Raw genomic sequence first — 15,193 nt, 5'->3', positions numbered from 1 at the left:
TTGAGGGTGATATCTTAAAATCGAGTTGCAACAAACCCCAGAATCTTTTTTTTCATGCCTCCCCCTATGTGTCAAGATACTCTCTGCCAAATTTTATAGTTGTATGACTATTTATGCCATTGTAGTACCTAAATATTTGCATTTACATCATTTCGCCAGCAAAATGACCCAAGAAAGGGGTTTTGGCCCCCTGTAGCTTTCCAGCAGCTAGTTGACCGGGTTGTCCACCCAGGTTTTAATCCTTGAAGTACCTAGATATCATTTCTGGTGTCAAATCTTTTACAACGCTCCGTGTCCGTTTTTCAAAAAACTGGGATTTTGCCCCCTGGGTATAACTATAAAAACACATTAAATTCATTTTAAAGTAAGAACATACTTCAAACTACTATTCAGTATTATCAGGCGTCATTACAGAACAAGTTACTGTTTGGATAATTTAGTGCAGAAATAAGACATTTCACTTTATGTTCATATATCCAATGTACATCGTTTGCCATCTAGCGAGTTATGTGAGCAAGTCTGAAAGTTTAACTAACTTTTGCTCCAAAAAGCTAAAATCGTCATGTCCATCACCTGTCACTACCCAGTTTATTCAATAGACTTTAATTAGACTTGAATATATGTTGAGGGAGAAACTTATTTAGACTTGGATACAGAGGCAAGGAAAAGTATGTGAACCCTTTAGAAGTTTTCTGTATTAATTGCTTTGCTTTCCATTGCAGGCCTGAAGTTTACCACTCCAACACACTAATGGGAAAATGTTTTATGGACTGATGAAACCAAGATATAATTTCTTTTTTTTAATTCATTGGATTTTTTTTAGGATTTTTTAAGTACGGTGGAGGGAGCATCATGGTTTGGGGCTTTGCTGCCTCAGGGCCTGGACAGTTTGCCATCATCAAAGGCAAATTGACTTCCAGAGTTTATCAAGGCTTCCTACAGGATAATGTTAGGGTGGCTGCCCACTAGCTAAAGCTCAGTAGAAGTCGGGTGATGCAGCAGGACAATAGTCAGGTTTACATCTAAATGTATCAACATTTTTGAGCGTATTTTGTGAAAATGCGCAAAAAGAGAACAATAGCACTACAGCGGGAAATAAAACAGCTTTTCGCCTGTTTTACAGCTGTATATGCCGCTGCATTCTGGGAAACTGGTATGCTGTATACTGCGGTGTGAATGGCGTCGGTCATCGTTTATTTGCAAAACCCGTTTCCATGGCAAAAAGTCGCATTTTCCTTTTATCGATACGCTGAGAAATCCATCCCCTCTGAACGTAAAAACGTTTTTTGCGAATTTTCAGCCATTTTTCGAATTTCTGGCGTTTCCATCTAAGTATTTTCTCAAATTTTGAAAATGCGAATATGAATAGGTGGATGGAAACGCCACTAATGACCCTAAACATTGAAGTAAATCTACAGCGTTACTTCAAAAAAAAAAAAGAAAATCCACCTTTGGGAGCGGCCCAGTCAGAGCCCAGACCTGAATCCAATAGAATGACCTCAAGAGAGCCGTTCGCACCAGACATCCCATAATAACATGGCTGAGCTGAAGCAGTTCTTTGAGGACCAATGGTCCAAAATTCATCCTGAGTGTTGTGCAGTTCTGATCTGCAGCTACAGGAAACTTTAGGTTGAGGTTGTTGCTGCCAAACGAGGTTCAACCAGATTAGATCCAAGGGTTCACTTACTTTTTCCACCTGCACTGTGAATGTTTAATGGATATGTTCAGTAAATACATTAAACATTATAATCGTTTGTGTGGTATTAGGTTAAGCACATTGTGTTTGTTTATACTTGTGACTTAGATGTAGATTGAAAACTAAGAAATTCCAAAGGGTTCACATACTTTTTCTTGCCACTGTGTATACTGAGGGAGAAACTTCATCTACAATACAGCCGAGCAAAAAGACATATAAAAGGAGATTAGTAATAAAATAAAGAGAAAAGTAAATGATACAATTGGAAACAGATTAAAAAAACATTTTACATTTATAGCAAAACTATTAAACAGTTGGAAATAAAATAAGATAAAAATAGGCATTTGAATTGTCCTAATGATAAAAAATGAGGTAAGCTTCAGATATTAACCATCACACAATTGGCTGACGATGACTGATGTCAAACTTACAATCAAAGGCTTTGCTAAGATCTTTGTTCCAGACTATCTGAGAACGCTTTTAAAAGTTAAAATAAATTATTTTTTTCAAGATTTCAAAGGTCAAATGTGCCCACAACTGAAGAATCATCCATATACAGGATTTATTCCCACAGACAAGTGTCCTCAATTATACATGTATTGTTCTACATCTCAATAAATTAGAATAACATGGAAAAGTCCATTCCCAGTAGTTCAAGTCAAATATTGAGTTCATATAGATTAACTTACTTTTCAGAAGACCAACATTTCCATATTAAAAATGCTTTTTTAAATTGGTCTTTTGTAATATGCATTTTTTTTAAGATACTGAATCATAGGTGTTCATTAAATGTGAGCCATAATCATTACAATTAAAAAGAAATTAAATAAATTTGAATTTGAATGAATTACTGACATAAATAAATAAACTTTTCCATGATATTCTACTTCACTGAGATGCACCTGTACGTATTGATGAATTATAGCTTGTGTGTGTTGAGCCAAGGTGAAAACATCAAACGGTCTGGCGCGGCGTGGTGCGGCGTGCTCTACCTGTCCCGGTATGAAGTAGGCGGGTCCCTGCGGCGAGCTCTGGAAGGACAACTGTTGCCCGGGGATCATCATCATCTGGGAGCCAGGGCCCGCCTGGTAGACGTGGGTGGGCGTCACGGGGCGGGGGGCGTTGCTTTGCGGGACGCCTCGGGGCCCGCCGCCCGGAGGCAGGCTCGCCCTGTTGGCATAGTAGGGCTGCAAGGAGGGCGTCGAGGAGGAGGGAGGGGGTGAGGGGAGGAGAACACAGAGAGGAGGTGAAGATGATTGTGTGAAAAACAACAACAAAAACACCAAAAAAAAGAAGAGGTGACAGGAAACGTGTGAAGAAGAGGGCGAAGGGAGACGGACAAACGAGGGAGTTATTAGTTCCTCTGCAATAAAAACAAATAAATAAACATCTATCTATCCCCCCCCCTCGTATGATTTTTATCTCCTGGACAGAGTGGAGCTGGCCCGGTCCGAGGCTCATAGCTCTGCCCATGAATCTGTGGCGCGGCTCCAAGTGGAAACATATTGGCCCTGCCTGCCAGAGGAGATAAAGCAGCTAATGCCGGTTCATTCAGAGCCTCCTCATTGACATTCTGCTGCTGGCCTGGGAGCTAACCGCCGTGGCCAGCAAAACCACGCCGAGCCAACAGAGCAACAACACTGCCAAATATTAGTCACACACATATGCACTCCTCGGGAGGAGGAGGATGACGACGGTGGGGAGGGAGAGGGAGGAAGAGAGAGGAAGAGGGAGGAAGAAAAAACTAAACTAAACCAAAAAAACCAACAAAAAAAAAAAAAAAACAGGGGGGAATGCAAAGGAGAAACTGAAAGGAAGAGAGGAAATCTTTTAGTTACCTGTAGCGACCTGAAGCTTCCCTTTGACACACATCACACAAACACACACACACACACAAGAGAAACACACCGAAAAAGGAGAGAGGGTGGGAAAGAGGGGGGTCGAGGAGGAGGGAGAGAGAGAGAGAGAGAGAGCACCACAAGTCAGTTAGAGAGGGAAAAAAAAAGCCCAGAAAAAAACCCGTCGGGTCTGAGCCAAGCAGTGAATTAACGAGCTGCATGCAGAGAATAGGCAGAACAGTGGATCCCAATAAACCAGGTCCGGTCAATGCTGAACGAAAACTAACACTATACTAAAAACAACTACAGCTGGAGGACGAGCATCGGCCACCTGGATGATTTATTGCTAACAATAAGAAAGCTGCTATGTCTTATTTTCTTTATAAATCAATTTATTATGATTTTAATAGTCAAAAACATTCAGTATGTAGGTGAAATATTAAATAAAAGTAGTGCGATATATTGTTAAATGTTTATTATAGTAATTAATCTTCTCTGGCATCAAGATTATCTGACTTGTGCATCATTTAATGACAAAAAATTAATATGTTTCTCCTTTTTATTTGGGAGGTTAACATTTAAAACTAGGGCTGCACAACTGATCGCAATGTAATTGAAATCGCAAGATCTAAAAATTGTAGTAGGTGTTTTTTTTTTCTCTTTCATTTGATTAAGATGAAAACTTGTTGTGTTGTTGCTACAGAGATGTCCTGGCCAAACGACATCAAACTCTAAAGACGTAAAGGGGACGTTTGTTTGGTACAAGACCTAAATAGTCGTATAATAAATAATTAGACCTTTTACAATGAAATCGCAATTGCAATTTGTTTTGCATACTGTGCCACCCTGTTTAAAAACATGTATTTCCTATAACCAGCCTATAAAACCATAATCACACTATAAAAACATCACAAGGTTATTAAGTAAAAAGTTGCGGTAATTTAATGACATGGTCCATCACCTTTATTTTAAAACAAGGAAACCCCTCCACCCCTCCACCCTCCATCATGTTAGTCAAGTTATGCTGTTAGTACCTGTTGGTGTATAGGCCGCGGCCCTGGGGCAAACTAGAGGAGGAAGAGGCAGACAGGACAGAGGTTAAGACAAAAAGCACGAGGTCCATGCTTCACTCTGCACAGACCGACTCCTCCGGCCAGTTCAGCACATTTCACAAGACCGAAACAAAAACTCTCTCTCACACCACGGCAACTACGTTTTCCTCATTTGTTTCGGTAAATATTGTAAATTCTCCAATAGAACCCCCGGCTATTATTTGCTTCAACTGCCGAACCATATAGGACAGGCTTTTATTTAATTTCGAACAAATCTTTTACTCAGTAAAGATATAAAATACTGTCAAATTGTTCTGCTGTTACTGTTTAAAAGAGTAAGAATAGAAGGAAAGAGACGGATCCAGAGCAGCATTCACTGAGAAGAAGTTTAATCTGCACCAATTAAACTTTTTCTAAATTAAGGCGTGTTTCCGACCGTAGACTGTACACAGGCTCCAGCTGGGAGTTCTCAACACAACCAGACGCGTGGGTTTGGTCAAAAAAACATACAAATAACTCAGGTCAGGTCGGACCACACACTTCTTTTTTTTGGGCTGCGTTTGGGCCGAGAATTAATGCTCGTGAGTCCGGCCGTGCTGGGTCTGAGCTTCAACACCTGCGGGTCGGACCGGGTCGCGTTTTTAATTTTCAGGCCTGTTGAGAACTCTAGCACGAATGAAGCAGCTTAGAAACTGTTCAAACGGGCGATCGTGGGCTTTGAGAGGTTTTTGTACATTCACAAGAACTTACACAGAAAATAGAAATGGACCCGGCTTCTATTTGAGAATTTACGGTAACTATAAATAAAACACTTAATAAAGGTCCAGTGTGTAAAATAGGCGTAAACCCATGATATCAAGCGTTCAGATTCCAGTTTGCAGCGTTCACTCGCTCGCACTCACCCCTCCCGTCGGCAAAGTGACGGTGGCCTCCGAAGGCAAAAACACGCGTTTACCACGACTGAGAGTATTTTAGCAGAATGGAGCGAAGAGGTGGAGATCTAAACCATTTTTTATGATGTGTCTGCTGTTTCCTCCTCCTTCCTTAAAGCAAGACCCTTGTTATATGTATATATAAAAGAAGAATTGTAAGGCTACGAAAACCAAACCAGATTTTATTTTATACACTTATACAAATATATTCATGGGTATTTTGCCAATAAACCATGCCTATTATTACACACCGGACCTTTAAAACTATTTCTTTCTATTGTTTGATCTTGAAAAATGCAGTTGGAGCCACTTGCGTTTTGTCCAGTCGTTTGCTTAGCAGCAGGAGTTTAAACAATGTATATATATGAGGCCAGTGTGAGCGTGTAGCAGCACACTGGGCCGTTATAGTGGCGGTGAGGCAGAGTACAATGGACGGGCTGACACTGACGGTTAAAATGGTGCAGAACTGGTGAGGAGCAGGCAAACAGACATGCAGCCACTCTAAGAAATCCACACATAACACTCAGGAAGAGTGGGGGGGGGGGGGTGCTCCAGTGTTTTCCACTGGGGCGGGGAGGGAGGATTTCAGATAGCGACAGTGAGCAGCAGTTGTGTTCGAAAATTTGCAGCATAAAGAAGCTTTTTGTTTATTTTTAAATCAGGAATTAAAGGAGAACAAAAGTTAAGATTGAAAACTTGGGTTTTTTTGTGTTTTTTTTGGGGGGGGGGGTGTTTGTTCTGTTGATGCGTGCGGTGGGCCGGGCCTACCTGTCGGGTCTGTGGTGTTGGGTTCATTTGTGGAGGCGGTGGGGTGGCAAACACAACAGAAGCAGGCTGCCCGGGGGGGTACGAGGGCTGCAAAGAAGACAGGAAGTGATGTCAGAAGGAGGCAGAAGAGTGGCGGGACGCGGACGAAGAAGAACGAGAAGAACGAGGAGGAGGATGATAAGGGAGGAAGGGTGGGTGGGCTGAGTGGTCAACGAGTGCACAGATACCCAGGCCAATGTTTACGTTCAGGTTATTTACTGCTCTTTATAACACCACCATCTTTTTGTTTTTAAGTTAATGGAGAGCAGGAGGAGCGTGTACCTTATTTCACAGAACGCAGTGGGCCATCAACCACAAGAATTTGGGGTTGTAGTTTTTGTTTTTTTTGTTTTTTGATGGTTAATGGAGATATTGCACGCTACAGTGACGGCTGGCAACCACGTCACCTCTGACAATAACCACGGGCCGTCGTGCTGTGGCACTTTGTGAGACGTGGTGGTCACGGGGGGTGGGGGATCGCGGCTCGCTCCTCTCCACAGAAAAAAGTGCATTGTTGTGCGATCTGCTTTTCATTATGTGCACAGAGAAAAATGCCGTTGCATCAGCCCTTTTCCTTTTTTCTTTCTTTCTTTAAAAAAAAAAATTCTGTGAGAAACAAAAGGAGGGATGGAGCGACAAACAAACAAACAAACAAACAAGAGGAGATGAACAGCGGAGGAGCAAGAGTATAGTTACCTGTGACAGGCCAGGGGAGGGGGCAGGGTGGGGGGTGGAGGGGGGTCCTGTTATAGGCTGTGGTGCTTTATTCATTTCATGGAGTTCTGCATGTGGAGGCGGGTGTGGACCTGTGTACAAATCTGTAAAGAGAGAGAAGAGAGGGAGGGAGGTTAAAAATGATCAATCAATAAGTTCATGGTCCATTCACGAAGCGCCAATGACGACGGTGTAATTATGACGACATGTGGCAGGAAGGATGGAGGTCGGACAACGCGCTGTGGTTTCTTTCTGTGGAATGAGCTGTTTATTTTAAACGTGTCTTTGAAAAATTAAAAATTAACGTCGACATCCTGCTCAAACAGGAGGTCACACTCGGAGCTCACACTTCCTGTCGCACACTTGCAGCTCGTCTCTGTGTGTGTGTGTGTGTACACTCACATTTATGAATCCTTAAAGGTCCTACGTCTGGTCACACCGAGGAACCGTTTGTCCTGCGAGACACAAAGACATAAGAAGAATAAGAATAAGAAACCTCGTTAGCAAAAACAGCGCGTATTGATTAACGGCACATATCAGATTTGTTTACAGCCGCGTCCATGACAACTTTCTGCAGAGGTTACTGAGGGGCACGGCAAACAGACGCGGATACAGACAGATGTTTCTGATGAAGCCGCAAATGTTATAATGATGTCAATACATTGTCTGGTGAGCTGCGAGTTTGAAATGATCTGTTGTTGCTGCTGCTGCTGTGATACAGTGCGACCCTAATAAAACAAAGTGTAATTACAAAGCCGCTCCGTTTTATTTGTTTTTTAACCAGAAGCCAGATGAAAATAAAGTCAGTTAATTAAAAAAAGGGGGGAAAAAAGCAGCGATAGATCCTTCATAAGAGAGTAAAAGCAGAGATGTTTGACTAACTCCACTATAATGAAAGATCCATATCAAAGGCTGCAAAGAAAGGCCAGTACATCCTTATAGTAGAGTCCATTCTTTTATTTTTATTACTTTATACTCTGTGTCTGCCTTTATTTCTGATGACAGATGGACAACGATGGGTCCAGTCTTTCATAAAATCTGTGGAGAGACGTTCTGTCGTCCTTCTGTGAGTTCAAGAATGACTATCCTGTCAGGTATCTCCTCTCCTGTCGAGCTTCTCTCATCTTTTCATTCAGGATTTTGGATGTAAAACTTGTATTTAGCATCTCCATGTTTCTCTTGCAGCCACTGTGGTGGTCCAGGTCCAGGTCCAGGTCCGTGTCAAACATGCTGGACCAGACCTGGTCCAAACAAGGCAGAAAAAAACGCTGCTGCCAACATCCATCAGCCCTCTTTTCATGATCTTTGGCAAAACTTTGTTCTTGCAGTTTTGTGCTGTTTTTACGAGCGCTGTTTTTCTTTTCCTTCTGCTTCTTTCTCCTTTGATGCCGTCGACTTCGTGCAACATCCTTCACACTGTCTGAGCAGGTTACACTGATCCTTGTGCCAAATCAGAAGCACTTAACCGACTGTTTTTCAGTACAAGGTTGTGTGAATAAGGAACTGCGTGCGTGGCGTCACATCTTCAGGGTCTCTCCTGATTCTCTTGCATCCTTTTACGTCTTTATCAAGTCTCTGACTCTGATTTCTTCCTTGTGGATCCAAGTTGTACGGCTCAAACCAAACCACATAGAGTTGTGGTGTTTACAGCTTCCTTTATAATTACATTTTTAATCATGCAATTAGAGCCAATTAGAAATCTGATTTGTTGCAGCAATCAGAGGTAAAGTTTGAGGGCTGAATTTTAAACACAGTCCTTCTACATGGCACACACAATTTAAACATAATTCAACTTTTGCTAGTTCGTTCATTTGCAATTAACAGGATTAAATTCAGATGAGCACTGTTAACGCACGACCGTCTGCTGGACTAATGGACCTTGTTAAGACACATGAACTTCTCCAGACGGTGTTTCATTAAACAGGTGGCCGGGTCATAAACATTACACCTGTCGCTCATATCAACAGTCACAACTTATTAAGCTTCCAGTCAGCGAGAGTCTGATCAGAGTGGATCTTAATAAGTGATAAGTATCTGCAAAGAGAGAGAGGGAGCGATATTAAACACCATCTCACTACACTACAACTGTGTCAGGATCAGTTTTATCCTCACAGTTTGAAACCAGAGAACAAACTGACTTTTCTTTTCTTTTTTTTTTTACTATCTGCAAAATAAACAACAGCATTAAAACTAAGCTTTGGATATTTGCAGGAGGATTTTCAGTGTTGAACTTTGTTCAGAGGTGAGAAAAAGAGGAAACTGCTACATTTCCTTTAACGAAGACAAAAAAAGAAGAGAAAGGAAACATGAGCTCATCAGGAAATGATCAAAGACATTCATTTATGATCATCTCTAGAGTCTAGACGGCATTAGTAACAACATTAATAACACAGTCCATGTCCAGAATCAATTTTGTGAAAAGGTTTTGTCGTCACCTGGATGAATTTTGTCACAATATTAGTCACCAATTATTACAACCATGCAAATTGCTCCCTGTTCATTTTGGTGCATGAGTCGGTGTTTAAAACACAGAACATCTTTTAAATCAAGTCAAGAATCAGCTCAGACTCAGTAAAGATCTGATACAGAGTTTGAGCTGGGTGCATTTCATTTCAGGTAACACATGAGGCCGAATCTGTCCGAGCTTGTGCACATTTGACTTGTTTTGTAGGTTTGCAGCAGATTTACAGTCGCAGTTTTTACTCAGTCAGTGGCTAAAAAAAATAAATAAACAAACTGTGCTTTGGATCCAGTTTGTGTAACAAAAGTTCTTCGGTTTGGTTCACACCTCCTAGAATAATCATTTGTGGTTTTGTCTCCACTGGCAAACTTTTTCTCAAGAATTTTTCTTTTTTTTGCAACTGCGCCACCTTGTAATACATAATGCAGTTTTTGTCAGGAGGACAGCTGAAACTATGTAGAACATTTTTTCTTTTTTTAAACAGACAATATCGTCTCTCTGCAGACTGAAGGGTCACTCCCTGATTCCAGAGTAATCATCATCATCATCCTCCTCTCTGGGTTATATGGTCCTCGCAATAGTGACACATTTGGTATTTATAGCTGAAGAAGCCTACATTATATCTGCCACTGACACGCAGACACCTCCGTCCCCTGACACACACACACACACACACACACACCAGTGTGAAAAGCCTGAGTCATGATGAATCAGGGTGTTTTTTCTTTTTCCTTTTTTTTTTTCAAAAGAAGAGGAAATCACGCTGCAGAGATGGTTGTAATCGCCCCTGTTACCATGACTATGTCAGCAGCACACAAACAAAAAGGAAGGGAAAGAAAAAAAAAAAAGAAGACAATGGATTTTAACTGAGTGGAGCTTTTCCACACAGTCACAGTCAGATGAAATCTCTGGCTTAAATAAAACACTGGTAAGCTCATCTCCTCCACTGTGGAGCTTAGAGAGCGGCTGCGACATAAGACACAGCGCAGATTTAATTATGTGCAAAATGTGAATTCCCTCTTCATGGAAAAAAGAAAAAGTAAGTACTCAGTAACTCAGTAAGTATTGGTTTTTAAGAAAGCTGTAGACAGGACTAGAGCGGCCACAGGCCAAACACTTCAAAGGCTCATCCACACAAGACAAGAGAGCTGGGCCGGCTGAGCAGGGCCGGCCGGCCGGCCGCGACATGAAATGCTGAGTAAACAATCTAGGGGCTAAAAGAGGGTCTCAGCCTCAACAACCTATACTGCCTCAGAGGCTTTACTACTCTCACTGGAAGCAACACGCTACTTAAAAGACCTCTAGGTGTTCAGGGAGGGGAAATGCTTTTACCCTGAGGTTGTGATTCTTCAAAAAAAAACTACGACACACAGGTTTTTCTGCAGGATTTGTACAAATCCTGTGCAGCGCTGCAAAAAGAGGAGGGGGACGCACCAGGTCCCCTCTCGCCCATGCTATTTAGTGAGGGGGGGGAGCTAATGCAATGCACCCACCCACCCCTGCTACACACCACCCCACCCCACCCCACTCTACTAATCACACACAGTCCAGTCATTCGAGCCGTCCTGACGTGCAGCACCGTGGAGACCCAGCCACCAGCACCGCCGCTGGTGAGACATGCTCATTCAACTGTTGCATAAGTCTCTGCATGCACTCCCATGACCCGCTCAAGGAGCAGTGGTGGGTGGGTGGGGAGGGGGGGGGGGCATATTTTTGTTAAAAGAAGTTGGCTATCATGTCACCTACTGTACAGTACAGTGGGGCGTAGCCACTGGGACTTTCAGACTCCAGACTCAGCGTGACCGATGCAGCTTTGCTGTGAAAAATCAAATGCTTCCTGTGTTTTTTTTTGGTTTTTTTTACAATATCATACAGATGCTGAGAAGTTATCAAACTTAACAGCAGGGTGACGTCATCCAAAGAAACATGAGTCACTGGCTTTGTGAGCTCATGGGCTTACCGCAGATTTAAAGATACTTAAAAAAAAAAAAAGCCACAATATACTGTACAATGCACATACTCATTCCTCAGCTTTCTCTCTTTTTTTCCCTAAAAGCCTATTGTGCCCCTTCTTGTGCACTCAGTAACTTCTCTGTTGTATACAGCTCGCCAGCCTGCAGGCTGAAATCTGTACCTGCCACGGAGCCACAGCGTTTGTTGGCTCTGGTGGCAACACAGTGACACAAAAAGCACCAGTGGTGGTGGCAGGCTTCACTTAACTAGGCTGGACCGATTATAACTGCACAAGAACAACTTAAACCAAGCCTGCAGGAAATAAGGGAGCTGCGTGGATGTTATGGAAAGAGTTGCATTTGATTTCAGACATTTAAAGCCTTTAAAAAAGGCAGGAGCAATACATTTAGAAGAAAAAAGTATATTCAAAATTCACAGGGAGTCAAAGTTGGTCATGTCTGCAGCACCGCATTTCTCTGTACTGATTTACTGTTGCACCAGGATGCAGTAGAAAGGTCAGAATCGAAGCCGCACAGACCGAGATGGTCCACAGGCACTGAAGAGTGCATGTGCCAACGATGCACCCCAATAGTGCCTGACATGAGAGAAACTGCTTGGTAAAGTCCCAAATAAACTCCACACTCCATTTCTGTTTAATGTAAGTACATAAGAGTTGCTTTTTCAACACCTTAAATGCTCCCTGCAGGGCAACAGAAGATACAGGTAATCTTCATATGTAAAATCAGTAAAATAATGTTCTTTCAACGCAACATTATCACAGCTTACAGAATAAACTCCGTCTTTACAGCTGTGGTTTTCAAGTGGCACGCACTTGCGAGTGTGGCTTCAGTTCAGTCTTGACATTTGAAGCCTAGCAGCGATGTACAGACAGACAGTCAGTGAAAGTTTAGCTCCAGTGACACAGCATCACCAGCACAGGCTGCATCCATCAACCCATCCACCCACCAACACACACACACACACACACACACACACACACGTTCCTCTGGTTAACTAACACTTTTGCCAGGATCCCACACATGTCCAGACACACAGCTTTAAAACGTTTTCACAACAGGAAGCTCGGGTACCGTCCTTATGTCGGGCAAACACTGTGACAGCCTGGCTCTGACACATCATTCATTAGCTTCACTCACTCATTCACTCATCCATCCATCCCCTCTAGCTAAATCTAGATCATGATCATTGCATAATTCTGGACTGATGAGTGGTAAACTAAATATTTTGAGGATAATGAGTAAACATATGTCCTCCCTGGGGTATGCCAAGGAAATAGCATCCATCTTGCACCCACTTTCTCAGCTAAGGTCAGTCTGCAGTCCACAACACCTGCCTTGTGTGCGTGCCTGTGTGTGCTGCAGCAAGCAGGCTGAAGTAATCAACACGGCCTCAGCATGAACACATCACAGCCTCTAAAACAAATGATGACACTATGTCAGAGTCACATGATAACAACTGCGACTGAATCACCCGGCGGCACAATACCGGCATTTCGTGTGTGCTACTACAACAACTATGGGGGGACACTTTTGCCATGACACAGGGGCGTGTCTGCCCTGCCTTACTCATCACGCACACACACGGACACACACAAGACAATGACAGCTATTTTGCATGCAATTGCAATAATTATAATACAGAAACAAACAAGCAGGTGTTTGCTGAAACAGCTGCAAAATCGGGATGCGAGGACGTGCTGCTGCTGCTGCTGCTGTCCCTCCCTCCTGTTAGCCGTGATGCTAACTTTCCTCTCCCTAGGCCCGAGCTGGATTTTTACCACGTGGTTTTCCTCTTGCTATTGGCGCGATGCAATACACATCACCATCACAGCTGCCGCCGGCTTCATGCCAGCCACACCTCGTCGGCTCGGCCCGTGACAACCACGTATTTTATTTTTACTGTAAAAAAAAAAAAAAAAAAAGAACACACAAACCATACCCGAGCAGAGAAGGCGACACTCACCGGTTGTAAATGACAGACGTGACGGCGGCCGTCGCCAAAAAATGAATGGGACCAACTATAACTGTCACAAGCTAAAGAGGGAGGCGGCGGCTACCATGGCTACGACATGTTAGCACGCGCGTTCTATCGTTCGTTCCGCCGTTTCATCGTTCGTTCTGTCTCCGTAGCTCAACATTCTACTCGCATTCAAATCCGCCAACCGTTAAATCGAACGCTGCTTAGCTTTAGCTTTAGCTGGCTACATAAACACAGAAGCGGCAGCGGCACCACCACCACTGCGACACAGGGATGATGCTGCTGCTGCTGCTGTGTGTTGAAGGCGATGCTGCCAACTTCAAGGCAACTCCCATTAACTAACCTACTAACAAACTAACTAACTGGAGGAACAGCGAACTGTCATGTCATGTCATCACCGGTTCAAAACAACCTGCCCTGTCAAATCAGCCTCCAGTCACCACCAAGTCTCAACATCCCTTTGTACACGTTACAACTGCTACATACCTCAGGTTGTCTAGGTAACTAAAGGAGCTGGGATCTTTAAAATACAATTTAAAACAATAACAATAAAACAACAACATTTCCATATACCTTTACCGCCCCCAAGTACACTACACACGTAGTTTCAGGTTGCTGCCTTGCCTGGTACCAACTTTTACATCCATCCATCCATCCATCGTCATCACATGCTTTCAGTTCAGGTATCGAGTTATTATCACAGTATGCGTTGTTCTTTACAATCACAACTGGCACAACACATTGCTTTTTTACATAAAGCCACGCTGGCAAACACAAGTACACAATTGTCGTGCTGGTTGCTGCACAGCCAGGAGGTTGACACCGCTACGACACAAAACGTTGATTTTTTTTTAACCTCCCGCTATCTCCTATATTAGCTTTAATGTTGTTTCGCTACCTAGCAAACAGTTGGGGCTAGTTGCTAGTAGCACAAATTACGCTAACCGGCGAAAACAACAACAACATTGCGACGCGACAATCTATTTGTTGTCGCTTGATGGAACACATGTAAATAAAAACACACACGTGCAAATGATAACATGCCGTTATATGGACTCATTTTGGTTGTCTATAGTCATATTATCAACTTGCTACTAGCTGGACTGAGCTAAAGTGATGAAAAGAAACACCCACGTCGTCTTAGCATGGGATGATGCTAGCAGCTAAACTAAGCTAAGCTAACGTAGCTAATCCCTGAAAACACAGCAGGAGCACCAGAACCTCACTGAAGAGGAAAAGTCACCGCATAATTTGTATATCTGAAGACTAAAAAAACACTGAAACGTACAGGTGGGCCTCCTTAAAGGGTTGTGTCAACTTGCCGGCAAAAGTGACGCTTCAATACAGAGAAATCAAGCATTTTTAGGAAAGAATATAGCTGAGTACCGCGGCGTTACCTTTCTCTCCTTGAGTCCGCGGAGCCGGACGGACGGAAAATCTTCCCGGAAGCCGGTAGCAAGGTAATTCCGGCAAAATCCCATCACGTGAAACTTTCATGTTCTTTTCTTTGCTGGAAAATTCTGTAAAGTCATATATATATATATATATACATATATATATATATATATATATATATATATATATATATATATATATATATTGTGTACATATGTATATTTCAAATATATACACATTTGTATATATATATAGATATGTACATTTGAAAATATACATTTGAAAAATAATCTTGCGTTTTGTTTTGTTTGTGTTTCTGTACTTTTTTTCCTCTATAATATGATTTT

The 15,193-nt window shown here is 42.6% G+C and overlaps 1 protein-coding gene across 6 annotated transcripts in view; it reads right to left on the bottom strand.

Moving 5' to 3' along the window:
- Nucleotides 1-14,970, bottom strand: part of eif4g1b (eukaryotic translation initiation factor 4 gamma, 1b) — a 52,765-nt gene extending 37,795 nt beyond the window's left edge. For 2 of the 6 annotated variants that reach the window (XM_085794995.1, XM_085794996.1), the window contains exons 1-7: nucleotides 14,849-14,968; nucleotides 7,442-7,494; nucleotides 7,022-7,143; nucleotides 6,287-6,373; nucleotides 4,569-4,601; nucleotides 3,535-3,555; nucleotides 2,689-2,883 (exon numbers count right to left, since the gene is read on the bottom strand). In XM_085794995.1, coding sequence (XP_085651121.1) covers nucleotides 2,689-2,883; nucleotides 3,535-3,555; nucleotides 4,569-4,601; nucleotides 6,287-6,373; nucleotides 7,022-7,096 — 411 coding nt within the window. In that variant the 5' untranslated portion in view covers nucleotides 7,097-7,143; nucleotides 7,442-7,494; nucleotides 14,849-14,968. Of the gene's footprint in view, nucleotides 1-2,688; nucleotides 2,884-3,534; nucleotides 3,556-4,568; nucleotides 4,602-6,286; nucleotides 6,374-7,021; nucleotides 7,144-7,441; nucleotides 7,495-14,848 lie in introns of all 6 variants that reach the window. The other 4 variants (XM_085794998.1, XM_085794999.1, XM_085795000.1 and 1 more) reach the window with 3 other exon arrangements.
- Between the last annotated feature and the right edge of the window lie 223 nt (nucleotides 14,971-15,193).

The sequence above is a fragment of the Trachurus japonicus genome, chromosome 13, assembly GCF_045865225.1.
Source record: "Trachurus japonicus isolate A0001 chromosome 13, Traja_1.0".
Classification (NCBI taxonomy): Eukaryota; Metazoa; Chordata; class Actinopteri; order Carangiformes; family Carangidae; genus Trachurus; species Trachurus japonicus.
Note: the sequence above shows the minus strand (reverse complement) of the source record. Positions and strands in the feature narration are given on the sequence as shown.